The sequence below is a fragment of the Channa argus genome, chromosome 6 (genome assembly GCF_033026475.1).
Source record: "Channa argus isolate prfri chromosome 6, Channa argus male v1.0, whole genome shotgun sequence".
Lineage (NCBI taxonomy): Eukaryota > Metazoa > Chordata > Actinopteri > Anabantiformes > Channidae > Channa > Channa argus.
The window spans coordinates 26,872,723-26,896,694 of record NC_090202.1 but is presented as its reverse complement, the minus strand read 5'-3'; the positions used below and the strand labels follow the sequence as shown (position 1 = coordinate 26,896,694).

General features: G+C 40.9%; 1 protein-coding gene across 5 annotated transcripts in view; it reads right to left on the bottom strand.

The window, feature by feature from the left end:
* Position 1: 1 nt before the first annotated feature.
* myo7aa (myosin VIIAa) overlaps positions 2-23,972 on the bottom strand; it is a 44,766-nt gene continuing 20,795 nt past the window's right edge. For 4 of the 5 annotated variants that reach the window (XM_067507504.1, XM_067507505.1, XM_067507501.1 and 1 more), the window contains 34 exons: positions 23,120-23,257; positions 22,198-22,356; positions 21,450-21,542; positions 18,821-18,915; positions 18,646-18,730; positions 18,260-18,478; positions 17,659-17,766; positions 17,269-17,478; positions 16,435-16,641; positions 15,383-15,559; positions 14,465-14,554; positions 14,225-14,352; positions 13,616-13,742; positions 13,297-13,416; positions 12,577-12,750; positions 10,977-11,204; positions 9,952-10,119; positions 9,375-9,492; positions 8,916-9,042; positions 7,981-8,150; positions 7,585-7,775; positions 7,227-7,351; positions 6,994-7,151; positions 6,611-6,764; positions 6,332-6,487; positions 5,802-5,907; positions 5,615-5,728; positions 5,183-5,270; positions 5,002-5,108; positions 4,675-4,860; positions 4,336-4,452; positions 4,150-4,233; positions 3,806-3,925; positions 2-2,772 (listed from right to left, as the gene is read on the bottom strand). In XM_067507504.1, coding sequence (XP_067363605.1) covers positions 2,680-2,772; positions 3,806-3,925; positions 4,150-4,233; positions 4,336-4,452; positions 4,675-4,860; positions 5,002-5,108; positions 5,183-5,270; positions 5,615-5,728; positions 5,802-5,907; positions 6,332-6,487; positions 6,611-6,764; positions 6,994-7,151; positions 7,227-7,351; positions 7,585-7,775; positions 7,981-8,150; positions 8,916-9,042; positions 9,375-9,492; positions 9,952-10,119; positions 10,977-11,204; positions 12,577-12,750; positions 13,297-13,416; positions 13,616-13,742; positions 14,225-14,352; positions 14,465-14,554; positions 15,383-15,559; positions 16,435-16,641; positions 17,269-17,478; positions 17,659-17,766; positions 18,260-18,478; positions 18,646-18,730; positions 18,821-18,915; positions 21,450-21,542; positions 22,198-22,356; positions 23,120-23,257 — 4,740 coding nt within the window. In that variant the 3' untranslated portion in view covers positions 2-2,679. Of the gene's footprint in view, positions 2,773-3,805; positions 3,926-4,149; positions 4,252-4,335; positions 4,453-4,674; positions 4,861-5,001; positions 5,109-5,182; positions 5,271-5,614; positions 5,729-5,801; positions 5,908-6,331; positions 6,488-6,610; positions 6,765-6,993; positions 7,152-7,226; positions 7,352-7,584; positions 7,776-7,980; positions 8,151-8,915; positions 9,043-9,374; positions 9,493-9,951; positions 10,120-10,976; positions 11,205-12,576; positions 12,751-13,296; positions 13,417-13,615; positions 13,743-14,224; positions 14,353-14,464; positions 14,555-15,382; positions 15,560-16,434; positions 16,642-17,268; positions 17,479-17,658; positions 17,767-18,259; positions 18,479-18,645; positions 18,731-18,820; positions 18,916-21,449; positions 21,543-22,197; positions 22,357-23,119; positions 23,258-23,972 lie in introns of those variants that run through there. The other variant, XR_010914650.1, reaches the window with a different exon arrangement.

Below are 23,972 nucleotides of genomic sequence, written 5' to 3'. Positions count from 1 at the left end.
GTACCACACAGACCTTGTTGGCTCTTCCACTGTAGCTAGAAAGCCAGAGACAAACGTTGACCAATATGCTCAAAATCAATATAATTGTAGCGTTATCAGATAATTTATACTTAATGTACTATCTTTAAATGCTTTAATTCTTTAACCCCTTATAGTTCAACAAAACTGAGCCTCAAGCAGAACCAAAAAGCAATGTTGTTAGTAGAGTGGATGGATCAGGACCATAAACAGCCCACTATTACTGTAAATTGCATAACACAATGTATATACATACACATATACCGTATCATGCTAGTACACACAAGATACTAACATCAGCCACCATGTTAGAAATAACAAAGCCATTATATCAGCATTTCATGTGAACAACACAACCTATTGATTCATGATCAGTCGGGTCAAAACAAATTAAATGTTTTATACGAAAGTCAGACGCAACATACAGACTATGAAAACACTACAGGAAGCCAAAGTATTTTAGTTGCCGTCACAGATAAAACAAATGTATAAATTGCCAAAAAAGCAATAACACATCTGCATTTGTCCACAACTAAATAGAACATTTGGCACTGTTAAAATATCAGTGCAGGTTAACGGAGTTACTCTACCACAAATAAAACCTTTTTAAAAACCTTCACACTAAGAACTTAAAGACCAGCAGGCTTAAATTTTACAAGACAGTGAATGAAACAAGGTCATTTACAATCTGTGGCACGGATTTTATTTGTGATGTGAAAAAACACAACTTTGCATGTTTAGTCAAAAATAACCTGAGCCATTCTGATTATTTCTAGATCCTAAATGAAGTGGCTCTAACAATGAACTATTTATGCAATGTCTGTCAATTTAAAATGACCAGCAGATGTACAGCTCACTCTACAAGTCAGAACAAAAATCCAACCTACGCTGCAGCTAAATAAACAAAAGGCCACTGGGTGAGTGCATTTCTGATATTAATGTTTCTGGTATTACAACACATTCTGTCTTCATGGAAAAAGACTTCCCAAGGTGAGTCTCCGTCTTGTTTATATTTAATTAAATGATTTTTTTAAATCGTACTGCCTGTTCTGATTTCACACGCTTGTTGCTCATCACTGTATTTTGATGCAGGTCCAGAGGCAGATGAGGGGCATCGTTACAACTCGCCATTATGAAGGTGTGTTAACATAGCATTGGTTGAATTGCTTTACATTAGATCAGTGAGTGATCTATTGCTTTTTTTGTTTGTTTGGACCTAATTGCCTCTTTCCCATGTAAGTTTCTTGGTTAACAAGCATTTTAAGAAACTGTCGAAAAAAATACCTTTTATTGCACAGCATGAGGGAAAAATCTCTACATTTAAAATGCATCTGCAAACTTCAGCATGTAATATGTAAAAATATATCTTCAAATTCCTGTTAAAGCAAACTCACAGCCCCAGACCGAACAACTTATGATTTTGTCAAAATACAGGAATGTCCCATAAGATGGCTGCACTCCAAAGAATGCTGGGCAAAGTAAAACGAAACGCAAATAACTGTTACTTGTCTGCAATTTCAGGTGTAAACATAAACCATGATGAATTATTACAAAAATGTTTTAACTGTTACCAACATGTCTTAAATAACGTAGACAAGTCTGCTTCTATTGTCAGTATTCAAATAAATGCGATTCATAGAGTAAAGATTACAGCACAACCTAGAGCATCTCCATTTATTAAAAGCTAGACACACTTACAGATTAGTACATAACATTACAGCCAACACTGTACATGACAAAGGAGGTGAACTCAAGTTTGTATTTTAAGAGCAATGTTTTTTTGTTTTTTTTACTTTAACAAAGAATTATGTTTCATACCATGTTCACAATCACATTGGTCAATACGGACATTTTAGTAAATTTTTTACTAACACATGACATTTCAATAAAGGCATTATTAACTTGACCTATTCAGACAGGCTGTATAAAATTATTAAACCAATTTAAAACAATGAATTGCTGACGTCAAATCACCTGTCAGCAGAAATGGCAGTTTGCTACAGGTCTGATGCCACAAAAATTGATTTAACAGCCTCACTTGTACAGAAGTAGAACATTTCAGCCCAAACAATTATAACTTAGGTTACTGTCCACACCAGGCCAGTAAAAATATTACATTTAAGACTTTTTAACAGCTGTCAGAAATTCTGACCTCAGGGTACAAAATGCAGCCACAATAATCCCAGGAAATGACAGCAGAGCTGTTCATAACCTCAGTCCCCATTGGGCAGGAAAGAATTGGTACATTACAAGTAGGAAAGTCCTTAACACTTTTAAATACTGAGGCAGTGATCATCCAAGCAGAACAGTGTCACAGTTGGATCTGAATCAGTCAGCAGGACCATTTCTGTACATGCAGCTCTGTCTCTGGAATCTTGAACCAAACCCAATTGACTGACCTGTTGGATGGGGAAGGTTTCAGAGGTAGTCATCCTCACTGGACAGCTCAACTTCATCATAGGTGTAACGGTTGCTTGGGCCCTCACCGGGGTCACTGCTGGAAATTGAACTCTCCCAGGTGAGCTTGGACCCATCGGAGCTAGCAGAAGGACTGCGGCTCATCCTCCACAGGTGGTGGCCAAAGGTTCGTCCCCAGCTGCAGTACTGGCCAATAGGACGCAAGAGCCGGATGAGCTCCACGGCCTCCTGCCAGTAAGAAGTTCACTTGCTGTGCCCCCGACTGGAGCGATGCTTGTTCATGGTGGTCAGCATCTGACTGATGTACGAGGTTAATAGGTCGTCCATCTTGTAGCCCTGCAGGTTAGACGCACACACTTTGCATAATTCTAAGTATGTGAACAACATGAATGTGTTTTCAAACAGGTAGAATAAATAATATAGCAGGTTGAGGTGTAACTGTTTTCTCTACTTTGTGCTTGGGATGAACAATAAGACAGTTTATTTTTTCATAAAGTACGGAAAAGTGCACAAACATCGTCTAGACACATTTATACATTTAACCATTCTGTTCTTAACTTGGTCTGTACAGTTTATTTTCACAGCAGTTCTCACTGTGTGTCTCTGCTCCAAATCGCTTCCCACACACAATGTTGGAAAAAACGTACTTTGCGATATTTTACTTTCTGCGACAGTTGCTCAGCCCTGCGTAGGCCACTGATTCTAATCTTGGGCCACAAGATACATTTTTAGGCAAAAGGGAAATGAATTAGTCAAAAGTTTTCATTTTAAAATACGGAAATATAATTGGTTTAAGAATTTAGAAATCATTGCATTTAAAATGAAAACAAAATACAATTAGATTTTCTTTGTTAGAAAGAAACCAAAGAAAATCTGTGGTATGATCTCATGCGTAATGTATTCACGTAAATAACTTGCAGCCATTGTTATATCTGCCACCTGGCAGAACAAGTCATCGTTCCAAGCAAAGACGACGTTTCTAATATTTCTAATACTACTAATATTACTTTCTTGAAAATGGTCAAAGCCACAACGATCAGTGCTTGAAGTTGATTTCTGACTTATAAATACTGCAGAATCCTAAATTATTATTTTATATGTTCCAACTTTCTGATTAATTCCAGATTATTATTGGAGTCTTAGACTTTTAGTGCACAGTTTTCTGTCCTAGAAAGTACTGCAGTAGTGTAGTTTATTTTTCACCACCTGTTAGGACTAAATCTAACCATGCAGCAGTTCTCTAAATGCTAAAAAGGTTCAATTTAAAGCTTCAAATCACCCGAGAGCTCAACGCAGCGGAGCAGCATTTAGGAAAACGCACACAAATACAGAAAAAACAGTCAACAGTTTGTGTTTTGCTGCCACCCACCAGTGAAGTCTCACACAGCAGTTTGCTTCCTTTGACCAGGTTTCCAATGGTCATATGGAAGTAGGTGTTGCCACTGCTCCAGTTAGAGATCTTGGTGAAAGGGTGGGTGGTCAGAATATCCTGCAGAAAGAAAGTAAATTTGTTACCTAGAGCATCTGGCTGACGGAAGCCTCTTTCACACATGCGCTGGAATCCAACTAACGTTACATGTGAGAAGGAAATATTTGGAACTGATTGAGTCAGAAGTTCATATGTGAAAGAGGCTTGAGTCTTCATTCATCATTTTATTTGGAATCCCGTAATATCAGAGGTGAGGAGGAAACACTTTCTATACAAACGCAAACCTTGGTCTTAGGGTTGATGAGACTGACTCCGTGTTTGTTGATGGCAATCAGCAGGATCTCTGGGTAGTTGGTCTCTGTGGTTTGCTAAAGACAAAACACAAACTAACAGCGATGCTTTTCAAAATGCGGGGAGTCGTGTTCCTTCAAAGCTTTTAGTGGGGATGCAACTATCCCCAGTGTGTTTACCTTGACCTCAAAAAAGGCTGAGCCAAAGGTCGGCCATTTGTAGATGGTCTTCAGAAACATCAGTTTCGCCTCCTCCCTTGATTTACCGGCCTGCTTGTTGAAGTATGCAACCACAGACTGTAACAACACACATACAGGTTCATTAGCTCACGTGATGCTAAATTTACATTTACCCCACAATTACACTCAGCAGCTGTGAAAAAATACTCCCAGTGGAATTGCAGGGTTAGAGCAACTATTTAGGATTCAAAACTAAGTAAAGGGGAAACAAAATAAAAAATTAACTTAACAATTAGGTTTCACCAAATACAAGGAATTCAGTCCAGCCTTGATATTTACCCTTTTCCAGTCATCTGGGGACATCTGACGAATCAGATCCTGGGGAACCAGCTCCCGAAGAATCTTGGGAATTGTAGGAAAGTGGGATTTGTCCTCCTCAAACTTGACACGGTAGATGAGTGCTGCAAGTTGGAAAACCTCTTCTCGTGAACATTTATGATAACCACGAAGGTATTTAGGCAGCTCCTAATATAGAAACAAGGTGGAGAGATGTTATTTACAGAGTTAATTTATTTTTTTTAATTGTTGAAATGAGAAGAGTGCTGTTGTCTGAAGTCTAAATAAAATATTTTCTCCTGTTTCTAAGTCTGAATATTTCAGACCAACCTGGTAGTAGTGGAAGATGGAGTCCGCAAAGGAGTCTTTCCCAGGAATTGTGCTGGTCCACAACTTCTTCATGAAGAACACCTGATAGGTCAGAGATGGAACAATTCCTGAAAGGTGGGATGAAAGAAGGTTAACTTTGTTCACTTATCATCACAAATGCAAACCAGGTGCAGGAACCAACCGTCTTTAGCGGGTCGAGATTTCTTGATCCAATCTGTCAAATGCCTGACGAAGTCAAAGAAGAAATCTCCCTCTGGCACACTGATCACCTGCAGGACATTTAGACCTGTCAACTCAGCACAAACGTTCACTTATTGTCAATATTGTAAAATGTGTATTTCATTAACTGCACAGTGAGGAGGGGAAATTGTATAACCATGAGAATTCTACAAATCTTTAGCAAATCTGTGTTTACATGGAATTTTCCTAACTTAGCTCCTCAGATCAGATGCTATGGTGGAAATGTACTTGCTTCTTTTGTTGGATAAAGAATAATGTCCACCACCATCTCTGGTCTGTTTCCTATCACGACCTTGACAAACCTGATTTAATAATGGTAATGGGTCTTAAACATTTTTGTTCTGCTTTAGAGAAACACGCCTTGACCTCTGACCTTGTCTGAGATCTTGACAAAGAGGCTGAAGCCTTCAGAAGACTTGAGCAGCAGCCTGGTCGAGATGTTCTGGCAGAAATCCTTTGCTTTAGTGCTGGACTCCACCTCAAATGCCTACAGGTTTGAGACAAGCATGAATAATCCGTTTTCAAACACTTTCTATGGCTACATTAGTGTCTCACAGGACCTCATCTGTATCATCTGGAAAGTAGACTTTGTGAAAGATCTGTGTTGTCTTATGTTGGATGGCCTCCACTTCCACCAAGTGAGGGGGGTATTTCCTGGATCCATTACTGTAACCATGACAAAGAGGCAGCAAAACCAAAGGTGAGTCCATTTACAGAAAATGAAAAGCAGTCAGCTTAAAATGGTTTGTATGGAACAAGTCTGACTTTTTCCATGCACAGTAACCAGGTAACAGTCAGCTCTTACACTTTTTCCTATCAGAGGTAGGAAAACTACTCAATCATTAGATAAAATAACTACTGTAATGATCATCTAATTTTTCAAGCGAAAATATGTTCTGCTTGCAAACTGCAAAAATTAAAAATAATTAACAAAAAATTGCACAAGTACAGTTGCTGAATTGAAAACACAATGTAATATTTTTGGTTATACTAGTGTTTGTCACCATCTTCATCTTGTCACGTTTGGCTCATACCTATGCAGAAACAGAAAAGTGTAATGGGTTCAAACCTTCGAAGGCTACCGTCTCACCGTAGAGCTTTGTGAAGCCTCTGCATGCAGTCTCCAGAGAGTGGGTGGTGTTTCTTGGACTGCAGAAAGCGCTGGATGTGAGGCAGCAGCATGTTACTGGGAGGACACAGACCGGTGCACAACCAGAGCAGCTCCCAGCCTTTCTCCTCACTGTACCTGCAGCAGCACGGAGCAACAGACACTTTACTGTATTACATCAACATATGTTTTTTGAGGCTCACTGCTTATGCTGGTAAAGATATTAAACATTGTGGAAATGTTTTGTGTCCATTTACACACTTGACATGGTTGTCAGTGAGCTGTTTGATGATCTGACAGTAGATCTCGTCTTTCAAAGGTTCGGCCTTCAGCGCTCCTTCAAAGATCTGGTCCGTCAGCTCGTTGACTGAGCGTGTCCGTTTGGATGGATAGTCGCCCATGTACTTCATTATAGGTGGGACACAGGTCAAGGAATGAAACAACTTAACTTGATAAGAAATGTAGAACCTACGCAAATATCTGGATGTGAGACAGTGTAGAGGGAACATCATTAAAGAAGATAAAACTTATGTTTATCGTATTTCCCTTCTGTAGAATATCTACTTTTATAGGACACAAAGTATTTTATCCAGGGCGGCCTCCGTCTGAAACTGGACTGAATTCAACATGCGTTTAAAGGATATCTATGAAGGACATGCAGGCATCTTGAGCCAGCTCCTCGTGGTTGACGACCTTCTTCAGCAGTGGCTGTTTCAGTGGCTCTCTGGTGCAGCTCCACAACTTGTCCTTTCCACGATTCTTCGTGACCATCACCCTGCTCAGAGTGTGTTTGGGAGGAGGCCTACAAGAAAAAAAACATGTTACACTGGTGACAGGATCAAAAATGATGTACTCAGTTAAAACTATGGTTGGATACCTGAAGTAGTCGTAGGAGAACTCCTCCAGTGTGTAAGGTTTCATCCTGTCGGCACTTTCCGGCACAACAAGCTGCGAAACGCGAACTGATTCTTGTCGCTGGTCTGGTGTCATGGTTACGAGCGCCTGTGTGGTGGGATACACAAGGTTAAAGAAACCAAAAGCCAGATGTTGTTCTGAAGTTTCATACTAAAGTGAGGTTGTAAAATGTTAGTGTGCCATCTTTTACTAATCTCACAGTTTGTCAGTTCTGCCGATAAGAAACCGTTTCCACTCCATTAAAAGTAACAAAAGAAATTCAGTCTGTAAAGTCAAGACTCAAGTTTTGCCTGATGTGGTTTTGTTTTTTTCCCCCTCACCACTATTTCTTGCTGAGGTCGAGTCGTAGACGGAAGGACGTATACGCAGTCAGCTGGAAAATCTCCCCTCTGATTGGTTCGTTCGTTGATGCCGTGAGCCCAACCAGAGTTGAGGACCTGCTCGCCAGTATCCTGGTCCAACACGATCAGGTCTCCCTTCAGGAAGCTCAGAAAGGTCGATTCGTCCCCAGCTGTGGGGAAAAAAAGAATTCTGCTTCAAAATGTTTCTGGCCTGATGGTGTCACTTCTGTGCTCACACAAAAATTAATGTTAAGATGTTATTGTGGAGAAGCCGTTGATCTTTTTGAACAAAATATTAATCCCACAGAACAACTCAGTCTGATAGAAATATCCTTACTCGCTGCGAGAAAACAAACATTAGTGTTCCCAACTTACTGGGGTTGGGGTTGTCTTGCAGCGCGACCACAAACTTGGACCTGTTCCTCAGGCCTTCCAGGAAGGTCACCACCAGGTCGCGGATGTCCTCTGCATTGTTGGAGGTGAAGGTGAACTCGTCTCCTTTGATCGTGGCCAAAGTGAAACTCTGACCCTGCAACTTTCCTCCACTAAGGGAACAAAACGCACCGTCCTCCAGTACAATACATACTGTTTACACATTTTAGCATTTCAAGCTACCGTCACCAGGAACCTGCCTTTCATTTGGTGACATAAGCACAGGTAGGATTGTTGAGCTTTAGTCACAAAGGCATCTCACATTATAGAGGAACAGATCACAGATGAAGAGACTGATAAGAGGTTGCTGTTTATTTCTTGCTGACAAACTCTTGTCAAGGCCTCTTCCACTTTCTGCTGTTCTCTTTCAGGGGTCACTACAGCGAATCATGTGCCTCCATCTAACTCTGTCCTCACACCAACTAACTTCATGTCCTCTCTCACTACATCCATAAATCTCCTCTTTGCTCTTCCTCTAGACCTCCTGCCTGGCAGCTCCAACCTCAGCATCCTTCTACCGATATATTCACAGTTTCTCCTCTGAACATGTCCAAACCACCTCAATCTGTCCTCTCTGACTTTATCTCCAACACATCTAACATGAGCTGTCCCTCTGATGTCCTCATTCCTGATCCTGTCCGTCCTCGTCACTCCCAAAGAGAACCTCAACATCTTAAGCTCTGCTACCTCCAGCTCTGCCTCCTGTCTTTTCTTCAGTGCCACTGTCTCTAAGCCGAACAGCATCTCTGGTCTCACCACCATCTTGAACATCTTTCCTTTCATTCTTGCTGATACTCTTTTTTTTATCACACAACACACCTGACACTTTATCTTGTCAACAGTCAGATAAAGGGACTACAGCCCCCACTGTGCCTCACCTGCTGCTGGAGACTGCAGTGATTTCTGGAAAGGACAACTCCAAGAGAACCTGCTCCTGCTCATCTACAAAGTAAACTCCAGTCCAGTTGACGGCAACGATCAGGTCGTTTTTAGGCAAACTGGGACCTGAAAAGCAGGAATGAAGACTTTTGAAATTACTTTAAGTATTTTTTTTTACCTATTCCATAACTTCTACTAATTGAGAATATGTAACTGTAACTTCTCAGGGAGGTTCAAGAAAAGAGTTGTGTAATTTAATTTGAATTTTTTGAAAGCGTACGAATCTGAATGTAATGTATAAACTGTAAAATAGCTCAATAGACCCAACACCCATATGTGGACTGAGGTGTCTTACAAATATAAATATTCATACAAAATCAAACTTTTGTGTTACTTGATGGGTTATTTCCCCAGTGTCCGTAACCATGTGTTGGTGTAAAGAGCTCGCTGATGGTCACCTGAAAACTTGAAAGCTTCATAGAAACGAGAGAAGAGCAGGGGCCACTTGTGGCGAGCGAAGTCCACCACTTCCTCCTTCACCTTAAGAGGGTCAAACCTCTTCTGGGTGTAGATGCCCTGAGCAGAGACAGATGTTCTATTATTATACTAAGAAGCTTGTGTTACATAAAACTAACGTATGTAGAAATATGAAAAATCATTTCTCCCACAAACAAACAAAACAAACGTATACCAGTGACCCCCGTTCTAACTGTTGATGCTATGAGTTTAAGCTGTGGTTGTTCTTTTGCCAGCTGTTGTGAACCTTAGATACCAGAAATTCTTAATATATCAGGACAGACAATGAGCAGTTTCTCCTACGATGATCATGATAAAAATTATTTCTGAATTAAAAGATTATATCTTTGGCTTTATTACATGTCCTTCAACCTGATTTTTGCTCAGTTTTAATTAAATCAAGGTTAGACAGTTGTATTAGGGCTTGTATCAGTCATTTAGTCTATTTTAATTGGAAAAAGTACACACTCCACTTAAAATACCAAAATTCACTGGGGGGACATTAACAGTATCAAATACCTTTTTATGTGCTGCCATGATGACATGAGCCCATTTCTCCACTGTCCTGGAGGCACTGATCTCTCTGTCAGGGATGTAGGAGGGGATGAGGCTCAGCAGACGCTCCAGAAGGATCTCAGATCCGTAGTCCACGTAGTACTGCTGAGCAGCCAGCTCTGACAGGTCGTCCTGGAAACAGGCAAACGCATACTGGTAAGTTTGTCTGCACTTGTGTTCCTACAATAAGGGTTTTAGAAATCTGGGATAGTGATTCTATACGTATTTTCCAACTGTAATTGTCAGTATTTATGTACAAACCATATCGAGTACTATGTGTTGGCACCGTGGTGTTACCTAATATCACACAGTGTTTCTGTGTGCGTTTCCACTTTTGTTTTTTTTTTTTGTATTTATGCTTTGTTACTGTGATTACAGACACTGCTCAGGGCTGAACCCTGACAGGACACGCTGATCAGCTGTTAGTGACATTTCTCAGAAAAAGTGTGTTTTTGTGACAGTTAATTTCACCCACACACATCATTTTTATCTGCACTGTTTTGATTTTTGAAAATAAGTAAAAGGAAGACGTTGTGGATATCTCCGTCACTCTGTTCAGGTCTCCTACAAAATGTACTTCCTGGTTTTTCTAACCCCTGCTCCTAGGAACAGCCCAGCTGTGTTAGGCAGATCCAGCGGAGGAGGAGTTGTAACGCACTTTACGTTTGTTGACAAATCTCAAAGTGCTACACAACAGATTAAAAGCAAGAATAGAACATTGAAAACATGTAAAGCATATAAAAAAGTAATGATCACTTTAAAATGCTTTTCTGAACAGAAAAGTCTTAAACTGGTTTTTGAAAGCGTCCACAGTCTGGTGCCCTGCTGAGAAGTGGGTGCACACTAAAGGTCACTCATTCATCTTAGCCTTGCAGTGCAATGCAGTCAAACTTGTGACTAAAAAGTTGTTGTGGACAAGCAAACGCTGAGGAGAACCTACATTAACCCAGCATCTTATCTGTGGAGCCGTAAATAGAGCAGTAACTCACCCTGTCGCAGCGATATTCTCCAAACTTGACGCCCCTGACGATTTGTTGATAGATGAGGTTGGTAGCCACCTGGTCGTCTGCAGGGCAGTGCCAGGGCGTGAAGATCTCCTTCCTGAAGAAAAGCCTCCACGGGGCATTTCTCTCCTGAGCTCCCTGCTCCTTGGCGTACTGCTCGCACTGCGACACGGCATCCATCACGTGGTCATTGCCACTGCCTAAAGAGGAAACCTGCAGGAGGACATTTCCCCAAACTTTAAATATGTCAGGGACATTACAAATGGTCAAGACATGGGACAGACGTGATCCCACCAACCACTGATGTGAAGCAGCCCCCCCCTCCACTGCCACACCTGGATCACCCACAGAGCTTCCCACCTCTCACCATCACAGAGGGACATGTGAATAGACTGTTTAAATGGCTAAACCCAGAGAAAGCCGAGGGCCCCCACTCTGTCCCCCCCTCCACCCTGAAGGACTGTGCCAATCAGCTGTCCTGCTGTTTTAACATCTCACTGGAGACCTGCCATGTGCCAGGCAGCTTAAGACCACCACCACTGTACCAGCCCCCCAAAAAGCGAGGATCATGGGACCTAATGAATACAGACTCGTTGCCCTGACTTGTCTTGTCTCAAGGACATTAGAGACCCCCTTCTGGATCCCCTGCAGTTTGGCTCTGTAGGCGATGCCATAAACATAACCCTCCAACATCTGGACTCCCCATGGTCTTATGCCAGGATAGTGTTTGTGGACCTGAGCTCTCCATGTGCCGGTGGATTACGGACTTCCTGACAGACAGACAGCAAGTCTCTGACTCAGTGACCATCAGTGATCTCACACCACAAGAACAGTTTCATCCCCACTGGGGTCAGCCTGCTCCCCCACCTCAGGGACAGTCACTCTTACTTTGTTAAGTTTGACTACCTCCCATAGCAAACTCAGCTTCTGTGCATAGCTTCTTATTTTCTGTCTTTGTTTACATATACTTCATGTTGTGTGTCACACCTTTGCATTTTAACTTTATACTTTAGATTATGTGTTTGCACCTGACACCAATGATGCCTAAACTGACTTAATCTATTCTTTGAAAAATCTGTAATTTAATTTGCATGTTAAATCATGTTAAGTTTAATTGTCCCCTAATACTGAGAAGTTCAATGTACAGCGGATGTTTGAAATTTTCACAAAACTACACATCATGTTGTGGGGTGTTTTTTTTTTTTTTTTTTTTTGTCCTTTCAGCTTATCCTGTGAGTTCAGGGTCACCACAGCGGATCATTTGCCCTTCCTGACGCAACCCTCCCCAATTTCTACCTGGCTTGGGACCTGCGCTGGACGGCTGGGGATGGGCTGTTAGGGGCACTTTGACACCGAACCCTAATTAGCGACAGATTAGTAATGATGCCACGAAATCAGCTTGTACATCTATGAATTAAACTGAGTGTCTTGAAGTGAGCACAGAGCACAAACTCTCCAAACTGATGATCAAACATTTAAAGTGGGTTAGTTATTATTAGACAAAACCCATTTTTGGTCTGGAGACAGACTATGCTGTAGCAGCCATGGTCTTTACGTGTGTGTGTGTGTGTGTGTGTGCACCCACCTTGTCAAACAAAGCGATGTAGAGGGAAAAACCAAAGCGATCTCGAAGATTGATTTTGTCAGACAAGGCATTGCAGAGCTCCATGGCTGTTGTCGCCGAGTCAGTCAGCAGCGTTTTGGTTGTGCCATCCATGAATGTCACCGGCAGCATGATGGGCTTCTTCGACTTGGTGGCCTGCAGATACAGTTCAGAATATTTATCAGCCAAGTTGTCAACTTTTGCGGGGGTTTTAAATCAAAATCGTTCTAAAATCAAGCAAAAATAATATGTACAAACAACTGGTAAAACCTGTATCAGGGAAACATGCAGCACATAATTCTGTTTGTACTGTGAGCCAATGCAGAGCGTTATGTTCACGGGTTTGTTTCTGTAGCCTACGTAAGTCTCTTAGAACTTAAACAATATCAAGTTAATCTTTTCATATTTGCTCTAAAACACCTGCTATATTTGACCTCTTGTAGTTGTTTTAATAAACTTTCTTATGTCAGCTTTCGGCCATTCGGATTAGGACGCTTCACAAAAACACCACAATTCGATAGGCTGGTGTCACAATGAGCAGTGATAAGAACTTTAAATTTAATTGAAGAGTTGGACTTTTAATATATTTTCTACATCTTTGCAATTATATTGGGAAACTGAAAAAATTAACTGTGTGTGTGTGTGTGTGTGTGTGTGTGTGTGTGTGTGTGTGTGTGTGTGTGCGTGCGTGCGTGTTTTTACCTGCAGTTCTAGCCATGATGGAGGCTGTGTCCTCGTTCCATTGACAAATGTTCGTCTCAGTCTCTCTTCACAGTACGGGGCGTAACCTGGTGGACCGCTGCTGATGAAGTTCCTCAGGTACTGTGAGTGGAAATATTTTGTTATGTATAAAAACCAAAACCAGAAATTCTTGAGACAGGATTTACAACATATAACAACATAACACTCACAAATATAAACTTCTAGAAAAACACTGACTTTATACTGCAGTGTAGCATCTTTACATGTAGAAGAGATGGAATAAGTAAACTCAGTTATATTGTTTGGTTTTTGTCTCGACCTTGACAAACTTGTCTGAGGGGGCAAAGCAGCCGACACACAAAGAGACGAGGATCCAGCCGCGAGCGTGAGAACTCTTGGATGGGTTCTGACTCAGTTGCTTACAGATCTGGCAGTAGATTTCATCTCTAAAACACAAACACACACCAGCTAAACGTATCATTTGCAGGCAGGTACAGATTACTTGTCCCATCATCTTGGAGCCTAAGTACTTTTGGACACTTGCAGTTTTAAAAAATTCTTAAAGAATCTATATAATGTCTAAAGACACCTCAATCAATTTTCTGATAAATGTGCACGTGTCACTTTGTGTTAGGCAGTTTCCTCTGTTGGAAAAAGGAAATATTAGGGAAATTGAGGAGCAAAAGTATTTATTCAAAATGTATACATGTAAAAAATAATCATATATATATGATTTATTTTATGTATCATGACCCCCCCAAATCCATTTAGTTTAATATGCCATATCATAGAAAATCAGCATATTAGAAGTTTAAAAACAGTTAAATAATCTGCAGTAACTAAAAATAAAAATCATTTCAGGCTGTTTTAGACTAAATTAAAAAATACCCCTTCAGGCTCTGATCTCTCCCTCTGTGCATGTCTGTACCTCAGTGCAGGTCTCAGGATCCCGTTGCCAATGATGAAGTGAAGTTTCTCCAGGTTGGACGTTGGCCTGTCCTCCAGCATGCTGTTGCCGTGAAGACCGTGCTCGCCGTCATTAAGACGCTTTGTGACCTGAAATTAATCCCACCATGTCTTTTTTTCTTGGTCTACAAGATGCCACACACTGATGAAACGGTTAGAAGTGCTGTTATAATCTCTTCCCTCTCACTTCTCACTCACTCACCTCCTCAGTGATCTTGGATTTCTTCTTCAGGGTGAGGGACACCAGCTTGTGTCGGACGCTGTTCTTCTTGTGGCTGTCAGAGTGAGGGGTCTGTAAACACAGCCAGGACGGGAAACGGCTTACAGCCCAACAGTAACTGCTACTTGGACATAATGTGGTACAAACTTTCCACAAAGTCCTGTAAAAATATGTTGGAAATGTCAGAAGCACCACGGTCCAGCGGTCAGAGCTGCCACCTCACAGCTCCCAGTTTGTATCTACCCCATCAGCTGCAGCCTCCGTGTGTGGTGGGTTTCATCTGGGTTCTCTGGTTTCAAGAACATCTGTATTCCCTCCTCCTAAACGTACTTCACTTGTGATATAAATATTCACCTAAAGACGCCATATTATGCATAAATTAAGGCTCCACTGACATAAGTTACATATGACTTTCAATTCCAAAAAGTGATTCTTTATCTTAGAATGGCTCTTTATGAAGCAGCTCATCTGCTGAAGCGAGTGAAATGGTTTATTTTAATTATTTTAGCTTCGTTTCTTTAGGCTCCACATTTGTGGAAGAATTCCTGTTGTTGTGCTTAGTGGGTTTGGGAAACCAACACGCATCGAATCCTAACCAAACCAACTGAACAGACAGAAACCTCATCTCAACCTTTGGCACAAAACAACAGGAACATTATCTGGTTTATGTTTCTTACAGTTTCGGAATAATTAAGTCACGTATATTGCTGCTAACATTGTCTTTTCACTTTGTTGATTTTTTTCTAAATAACAAAAACTTCAAAAAAAAAGTGTAAGATTTGTCCTGAAGGTGGCTCCACTCTAAAAGTCTCGACAATGTTTTTTTTTTATGTAAACTTCACTTTTAGTTTGCAAGAAACTAAACTGAACCTCAAGTTTCAGTGTCTGTGTGTTTCCCACCTCTCCCTCCCCCTGCAGGGCCTGCAGCTCTCGCTTGTACGTCTTTTTCCCCAGCGTCTCATAGATTTTGGTCATGACGGGGATCTTCTCGCTTCCATCACTGATAGCTGTGTGATATTTGGGCTCAGGCAGATCCCCCATGAACCTCAGCACTGTGATCCACACGGCCAGAGCAGCCTGAGACGGGACATGAGAAATATTTTACTTTGTCAGTTGAAATGTTAAAGCAATTTTTTCAATAGTGTCTTAATGATTCAAAGAGATTTTAAACAATAACAACTGATTGTTTTCAGTGTTCTTCTGCACCAACAATGAACATTGGTCACATCAATCATATTTTTATTTCAGGAAACACACGGTTAATGGATTAACCGATTTGAGTATTTAATTTGTACAGCCCCAATCCAAACAGGTGGGACGATGCAACGTTTACCATTGTGTAGCATCACCTCTTCTTTTAACTGTCTGTGAGCTGAGCTGTTGTGATGGATGCAGTTGTGGTTTAGCGTTGTCTTGTACTGTGTCGCTTCATCACTGATGCTGCCTTTCCAGATGTGTAAGCTGCCCACGACATATCCACTAATGCACCTCCATTGTTTTAGACTCAGTTGTTCAGATTGGTGAACCTCTGCCCATCTTATGAAATGTTCATTTTATACCCAGTCATGTTACTGAGCTGTTGTCAAATGCTCCTCCATTTGTTTTTCATGTGCAGCAATTGCTTTTTCATCTTTTGTTGCCCCAGTTCCTGCCATCAAATTCAAAATGAGCTTATATTTTCCCCAAAATGGTAAAATGTCTGTTTTTGTTCTGTGAATAAAATAAAGGTTGATGACATTTGCAAATCATTGCATTCTGTTTTTATTTTCCTTTTACACATCCTCCCAACTTTTTTTGAATTGGGGCTGTAATAACTGTTTACCTCGAACCTTCCCTTTCATTAGACATTTCTTTTCTGTCATGTTGGAATAGAATTCTTGTCAACAACGCATGAGCATGTTTCTCAGCAATCATCTTTAAGTGTGTGGGACTGGAGGTCTAAGGTCACGTACCAGCTGGTCTCCCTCATCGTCATGGAACAGCAGAGGCTGTTTGAGAGGCCGTCGGACATACGTGTGCGTGGTGGTGCCCTGAAAGTAAGTGGCAGCAAACTTGGGAAATTTGTACTCCGACAAATCCTCCTCTTCATCATCCTCAGGCAGAGGAAAAGCCTCATCCAGGTCCTCCTCCTCTAGCTCATGATGGGTCCGCTCAAGGTCCTGCAGAACATAACATGAGTAAATGAAGATTTTAGAAAGCTTTACTTTTGTTACATGTGGAATCATGTACGAAAATACACAACGGAATTTAGGAAATACTATTGTTTTGTAAGAGCATAAGACATTTTAAATTGTATAAAACAAACCAAAAAATCCTGTAAACATTTTTAAAACTGATAGAAAAGTGACGTCTTCTGAAAACAAGCGTCACTTACACTGTTTATCTATTATTTAAAAGCACTTTACAGATCATTTGAGATTTTTACCTGCAGTTAATAGCTTGGTACATTACAACACCAAGAAACAGGGCTGCAAAATGACAGATTACCTGTTTCTACTTTATTCCTCGTAATATCGATAGTGATAAAGATGAACGAAGACGAAGGTTGTAGTTATGGGTCATAAACCCCTCTTCCATCAAAGCTTGTAATTATACCGAGAATATTATTATACATGCACTTTTTATATAACCAAAATCTTTTAAAAATTAAAATGAGAAATAAATAAGTTATTTATTATTTATTTAGTTATAAGCTGAAGCTGTTACTCAGATAAAACCTTCATATTACGTCATCCTTCCTGTCATAAGTGCTGTCACCACTTTTATAGTATAAGGTAATTTTTCACCTCGAAGCCGGCGGGAGCTTGTCCCTCTTGGCCCGGTAAAGAGCTTGTCGTCCCCAAGAAGCCAAACATTTTGTCCACCATGTCCGAGTCATTGACTGGCTCCAAACGGGCCTTCTCCATCTGCTCCACCATCTCCTTCTTCCTCCGAACCTCCTCCTTCTCCTTCTTTTCCCGTTCAGCGTCCTCTTTCGCCAGCTGGGCCAGACGCTCCTGGAAATTATGACAAAAACCACAACTGCATGACAAACTGAAGTAAAGACATTGCTGCCTTATTACCTGCATATACTAGTTCCTTAGGTAGACGTCATGTAATAGCATTGAATAAGACAAGGGGAACATTCTAGTATCTCCAGACATTTTAAAATCGAAATCTCGTCGGTAAACTATCACCTGGTGTTTGCGTTCAGCCTCAGCCTTCGCCCTCTTTGCAGACATCTGGTTCCTCAGTTTGGTCTCTTCAGCCAAACGCAGCTTCTCGGCCTCCAGCCGCCTGCGGTACTAAAGGAGCGGAATTGTCCAAAATCACAAATGGAATTAGGGAATAAATGACATGAGTGCTAAAAAAATACCTGAAATATGAAGAAGAAAACCCTGCATGTGAAATTAACCTAAAATTAAAAAATTCTTAATATGAGAGAACGATTTTATAGTGATTGGGCATAAATTCCTAATTTTCGGGATTCAGCACATTTACCAAAAAGAAAAAGAAAAAAAGCAGCTGATCATGTTCAATCCCAGTCTGACTGTGTGGAGAATGGGCAGTTTTTGATCCACCATCTAGTAAACGTACAATGTACATTATGTGAGCAGTGGTGTCAGTCTGACATTAAAAAACCCACATGTAAAATCAGGAAACTACACTGAAAGTATCAAAAACACACAGATTTGCATGGAGCATTTTACAAATGATATTTGATTGACTTTGATAAACATGTTTCTAAGAATCTCGTGCTGTACAAAAGTAAAGGAATTAGAAAAAAAGTGTTTTCACCTCCCCTTTCAGCCTCTTGTACAGTCGGCGAGCAATCATGCCCCTGGTGTTTGCCTGAATGGTGATGACAGCCCACAGCCGGTGTCTGAATGCCCGACGCACCAAGAAACCCCGACACCGACCCTGGAAAACTGCAATACGCTGACGGGCCACATTATAAGACGCACACAACTTCCTCGAACGAACCAGAGCCTGGAGGCGGGAGAAGCCTGCTCGCATCTAAAAGCACAAACATAGTTGGAGAAGAAGAGCTTCAGCAACCTAATTATGATGAATGACTGAAACTGAGACAGAGTAAGTTGCATCATAGATCACAATCCTGCTGATATGATAAACAGCAATTCTAAAACACTTTTCTGTAAAGTGTCCCAACAGATGCCACTTACAGCTCCGTAGTTCTTCCTGCAGTGATACCCTTTCCATGTCTTTTGGATCAACACGGCCGACTTCCTCATCTTAAGGAAGTGAGATCTGAGAGGAAAAGAAGAATCTTATCCTGTCCGTGGTTTTACAGAAAGTCCTCCTCGTGCTGGAGACTAAAACCAGGTTTTTCAGGCCTACCTGTCCTTAAAGCCGCGAACCACCTTTTGGATGAGGATGACCTTGTCCGTGATGGCCTTGTCCCTCTCAATCTCCAGCAGCATGTCGTGATGATCCTATGCAGCAGGAGAGATAACTAATCAATAATAAAGACAGTACGTGGTTAGTTTAGAACCACAGTTATCGACCTAATGTGACAGTCAGCCAACAAATTCATTAGCATTAGATTCTGCAAAACACTGGGAACTTTTCAGGATCAAATTGTTAGAGACACAAACCAACTACTCTTTAGCATAAATGAAGCCACACGGCTACAACCACAACAAGACGAGCACTGCTGGTTCTTTTCCTGTCGAAGCAGCTCTTTGTGTGACGCTGCAAAAAGTTGCTATGTGGAGGCAGAACGTGTTTGATTTGAAACTTGACACCGTCACCCTTTAACGATGAAGCTGACTTTGAAAATCTTCTTTACCAAAATATCAAATGCGAACTTTGTCACTTGTCATTCTGAAGTCACAACACAGTAAATGCAAAAGGACAGTCACAGCACTTTCCCACCTACAGGCTTTAATCAGCTTTCAAGTTTACCCACATGACATGTTGTCCCCTAAAACCTCTTCCTCCTGTGGTCTGTCCATCTGACCACATCCTGTCAGGGAAGTGTGGCTACTGCCCGGCCTTTACATCTCTTCACTTTCTGCTTCCTGTTCTGCTTCCTGTCCAGCTGGGCAGTAAGGTCAGAAAGCAACGAGCCAAAATATTCAAGAGATTTCTATGACAATGCACACAACTAATCGACATACAACAAAAGTGTGTGATAGAGAAAAGCATCCATCTAACCAAACCTTGTTCTTTACATGAAAAGCCAGACTCTCTTCCTTAGATTTGAATCAGCAGACACTTTTGTCCAAAGCCACTTATAACTAAGCAGCAGACACTGGGGACAACTTGGCCAGGGACACTTTGACTTGTAGCCAGGACAACCAGGAGTGGACAACTCTACCAACTGAGCTACAGACAAACTCTTAAAAGTGGCTCACTGGCTTGGTTGTTTGATCAGCAACCCTGTTTTCTTGTTTGTCTTTAATAAATCATACAGGGTGAAATATTTTAACTTTTAAGGATTAAATAAGATCAGCTCTACACTCGAGTTTATTTCAAGCCGCAACGTGTGACATAATTCTAAAAAACATGGGTAGAACATCAAATCTGATGCATGTAGATCGTACGATGAGACCAACATGATCGATTTTATGCTGCATCATTTCTGAGTGATTAGTAGACGCAAAATGAAAATGAAATGAAAATGTGAAATGTTCATCCTGAATTTCAGCTGCTTCAGCTGGAGTCACAAACTATAAAAAATCATCACCAGCTGATATTTGTTCATTTCATCTCTGGGGACGAAAATGACGACAGTGTCACCACCTAAAGGATGCGGCTCATCAGGACATCTGCCTTCACAGGGCGGGAAACCAAAACACGTGCATTTTTACAAAGTTTTTAACAGTGAGACCCACACACCTGATGGAAACTCAAATACAGTATGTTTGGTCTTTTGGTCACGATCTGACTGTATCTGTATCTTTTACACACACACACAAAAAAAACAGGAACCAAAACTCCCATCACTCCTGATAAATTGAAAACATGCAAAAATGGCAAAGTGGTTCTGTTGTTGTTCAAACCAAACATATATATGGAGCAGAAATTCAGTATAATCTCTGATTTTCATAGTTGAAGCAACACAAAGGAGTTTTGAGAATCTCAGAAACTGCTGATTTTCACCATATCATGTCTGTAGACTTTAAAATGGTAGTAAAAATCAAACCCATCCAGTGTGCAGAAAATATCATAGGAGAATCATATCATATCAATCATAGGCCTTAATACTAACTAAGCAGCACCAGCACCTTGGCAAGTTGCCTGCTGTAAGTATAATATAGCTGCAGCATATTAATCCAGCATATCTGGCCATGAGTTTGTTTAAATCTGTGGAGGAGAACAAGGACATCGACAATGCTAGAGGAGAACTAGGACTGTTTTCCGTTGCCATAGCGGCCCTGTGGAAAATGTTTACAATGTTAATGTCATGATGGAAACTTTAGACAGGTCAGTCTAAAGACTGTATACATGCAGTCAGAGGTATCTCTCTGTCACATCTCCAGAACAACCACAGTGGCTTGTTCTGGAGCTTCTAGTCACTAGATTCTGTTCTGTTCTAAATGTTGAAATCCTGTCAATACATCAAACTGCTGTTCTGAATCAGGACCTTCCTCAGTCTGTCTGAAGCAAGAGGCCGTGGGCCAAAGGGAAACAGGTTACGTGCAGCATGTTTAGCAGAAATGCTTGATAATACTTGAAATAGCTGCCAGTTCCAATCAGACCAACAGCGGGTTCAATCACTCCAGTGGCCTCCACAATTAAACGGAGCACTTTTGATACGAGCTACACTGAAACCTGTTCTCTAAAATCTGATCTAAAAACTGTGTCTTAACAACAAGCAACTATTTGCTAGTGTTGTTGGTGATAAACTATAGATTTCAAAGGGATGAAAAGGATTTGCCTGCTCTTCTGCTCCTAATCACATAATCTTCATCATATCTGTCCAACGTAGTGGAATTTTATGATGTTTTTAATAGAGAACTACCTTAAGGAAGATCTTGGTTTTCCCCATCTGCCAGTCGTCGTCTCTGCCGAGCACTGCCTCTGCGATCCTCTGACAAGTTCCCCTCAGGTCCTCCTGACAGAAGGACAGAGAGACTAGCATATTAGTGGGAGCGGGAAGCGGGAGGGGTGAAACCATAACACAAAGGGGTCCAAAGAAAACACACTGCTGTCGGACTTTGAGGAAAATCTACACAGTGACAAAACATGTGGGTCTGATTGATTCCAGGCATCAAAAAACACGATCACGGCAGAAGCACACACACACACACACACAGTTTCCAAACTCATTCATTCATACTGTGTTGTTGTACGGCTGTGTGATATGATGAAATACAACGTGTGAGGATAGAAAAACATATATCATTTCATATTATGCCCTGTTGTCCATATGTTTACGTCGCACCCTATCGAGGTCAAAGTTCAGTTACCCCTCGTTCATTTTAAATAGGCTGGGAAAAACATTACAACCATCTTTTAATGTATCACACTGCAGTACAACTCCACCACCCACTTTGACCTCAATAATAAACCGAGTAGAATTATCACCTTTATGACAGTTTCAACTTAAAAACCGAGAAATGTTCACATTGTAAAACTAGAACTACTGCATTAGCTTGCACAGGTGTACCTAATAAAGTGGCCAGTGAGAGCATATACAACTTATTGAGAGTGGGCAGGACGGTTGCACTATTGTTCTTACAGAAGCTACTTGGCGACATATACTGGACCTGTTTGTACGCCGGTTTGACTCCGGGCATCAGCACCCGGTAGCGGTCGACAAACTCCACGAAGGTGTAGCGGATGGGATATCCTGCACGCCGGATACGGATGGTCTCCATCATACCGGAGTACCTCAGCTGACGGACGCACAGCTCCCTGTCAAATAACTACAGAGACACACTGAGCTGAAGTATCTGTCATTACATGTTGATGTAATGAAGCTTCTGGGGTTAATGTCGGCCTTCGTTTGTCCGTTTTCATTCTATTTACACGTCCATGAATATTGGCACTGACAAAGCCTCCATCACTTCAAACATCAACTTCCTTTGCTAAAGTTAAACACGATTATCACTAGATGCTAAGAAGAGCTTTCATCCTGCTTTATATTGAATTGGTAGTTTGTTCTTTTGATAAAAGAACTTATTAACGAGAAGAACATCTAAAACCTCTGTGCTTAAAATTTCAACTTTATTTTTCATGGAACAAGAGAATAAGTTGCACTTTCATATGAATTTCTTCTATTCTGCAATTACAAATTACTTCATCATTTGAAAATAAACCTGAATAGTTAATTATTGCTCTGCAGCTTATATTCAAAACAGTTTAGAATGTTGCCGTTATTCAGCAGATTTGGGGAAAATAACAATTTTTAGCTTTGCATTAGGGCCCTGGACCAAACACAGACACGTTTCCATTACGCTGAATTTGAGTGTTTTCAGAATTACTATAAGTTTCCATGTAAGATGCCTGTTTGTTGATTGTCATGATTTGTCTTGTTGGACTTACTATGCATGAAGTTAGTTGTTTTGCAAAATGATTAACTGAACCAAGTCGCTTTACTTTCATTGCACCACATATTACATTGAAGCCTAAACAGGAAATGTCGTCTACTTTGTTCTATTCTATTGAAATCGAGCTTCAGATACTCACCATTGGTTTCTTGTATTCATTTGGTTTGATGCAGCGAACAAAGAAAGGCTGACAGACGCTCAGAGCCCTCATCAGCAGCTCCAGAGACCTCTTAAACTGACTGCTTAGAGTGGGTGAACGCTTCCTGGTTTCTGCACCCTGCACACGCACACACACACACACACACACACACACACACACACACACACACTGTGAAACTGTAGAAGGTCTCAGGTTCACAAACAATGGGGACTCTCTTCTCTCTTCCTGAGCTCTGACTCCAACCTTTTTCCTCTTTCCCTGTCTCTAAATAGAAAAGTACTTGTCCTGCTGACATCGCAGGTTCAGAGTTAAACACAGAAACAACTGTGCAGAGAGGATGGGACTGCAGTCATTAGTCAGTATTTGATGCTTTGTTGGATGAATTAGACAGCAAACTGAGTATTTGGGGCCTTTAGTGTTGGTCAAATAACCGATCTGAATCCATTTTTTGTATTTTTCTATAATAATATCCTGTAGACAAAATGAATCATTGATTTATCCAATAACTGTTAGTAGAAGTACTTTTTAAAATACCGTTATTCCGACTGAATTTACCAAAGGAGCCATCTTGATGTTAATCTGTTAAATACGGTAAAATACAGTAAATACAACAAACTTAAACTCTCTGTTAGAAATAAATACAGTGCATTCAGACAGTATTCACATAACTTTTTCCAGAGAATTCTACTAACAATACCCTATAATGACAACGTGAAAGACGTGTGTTTGAAATCTCAGCAAATGTATAAACAAAAGAGAGAAAATCACATGTACACAAGTATTCACAGCTTTTTGGGCAGTTTCTTCGTTCTTCTCTGCAGAACCTCTCAAG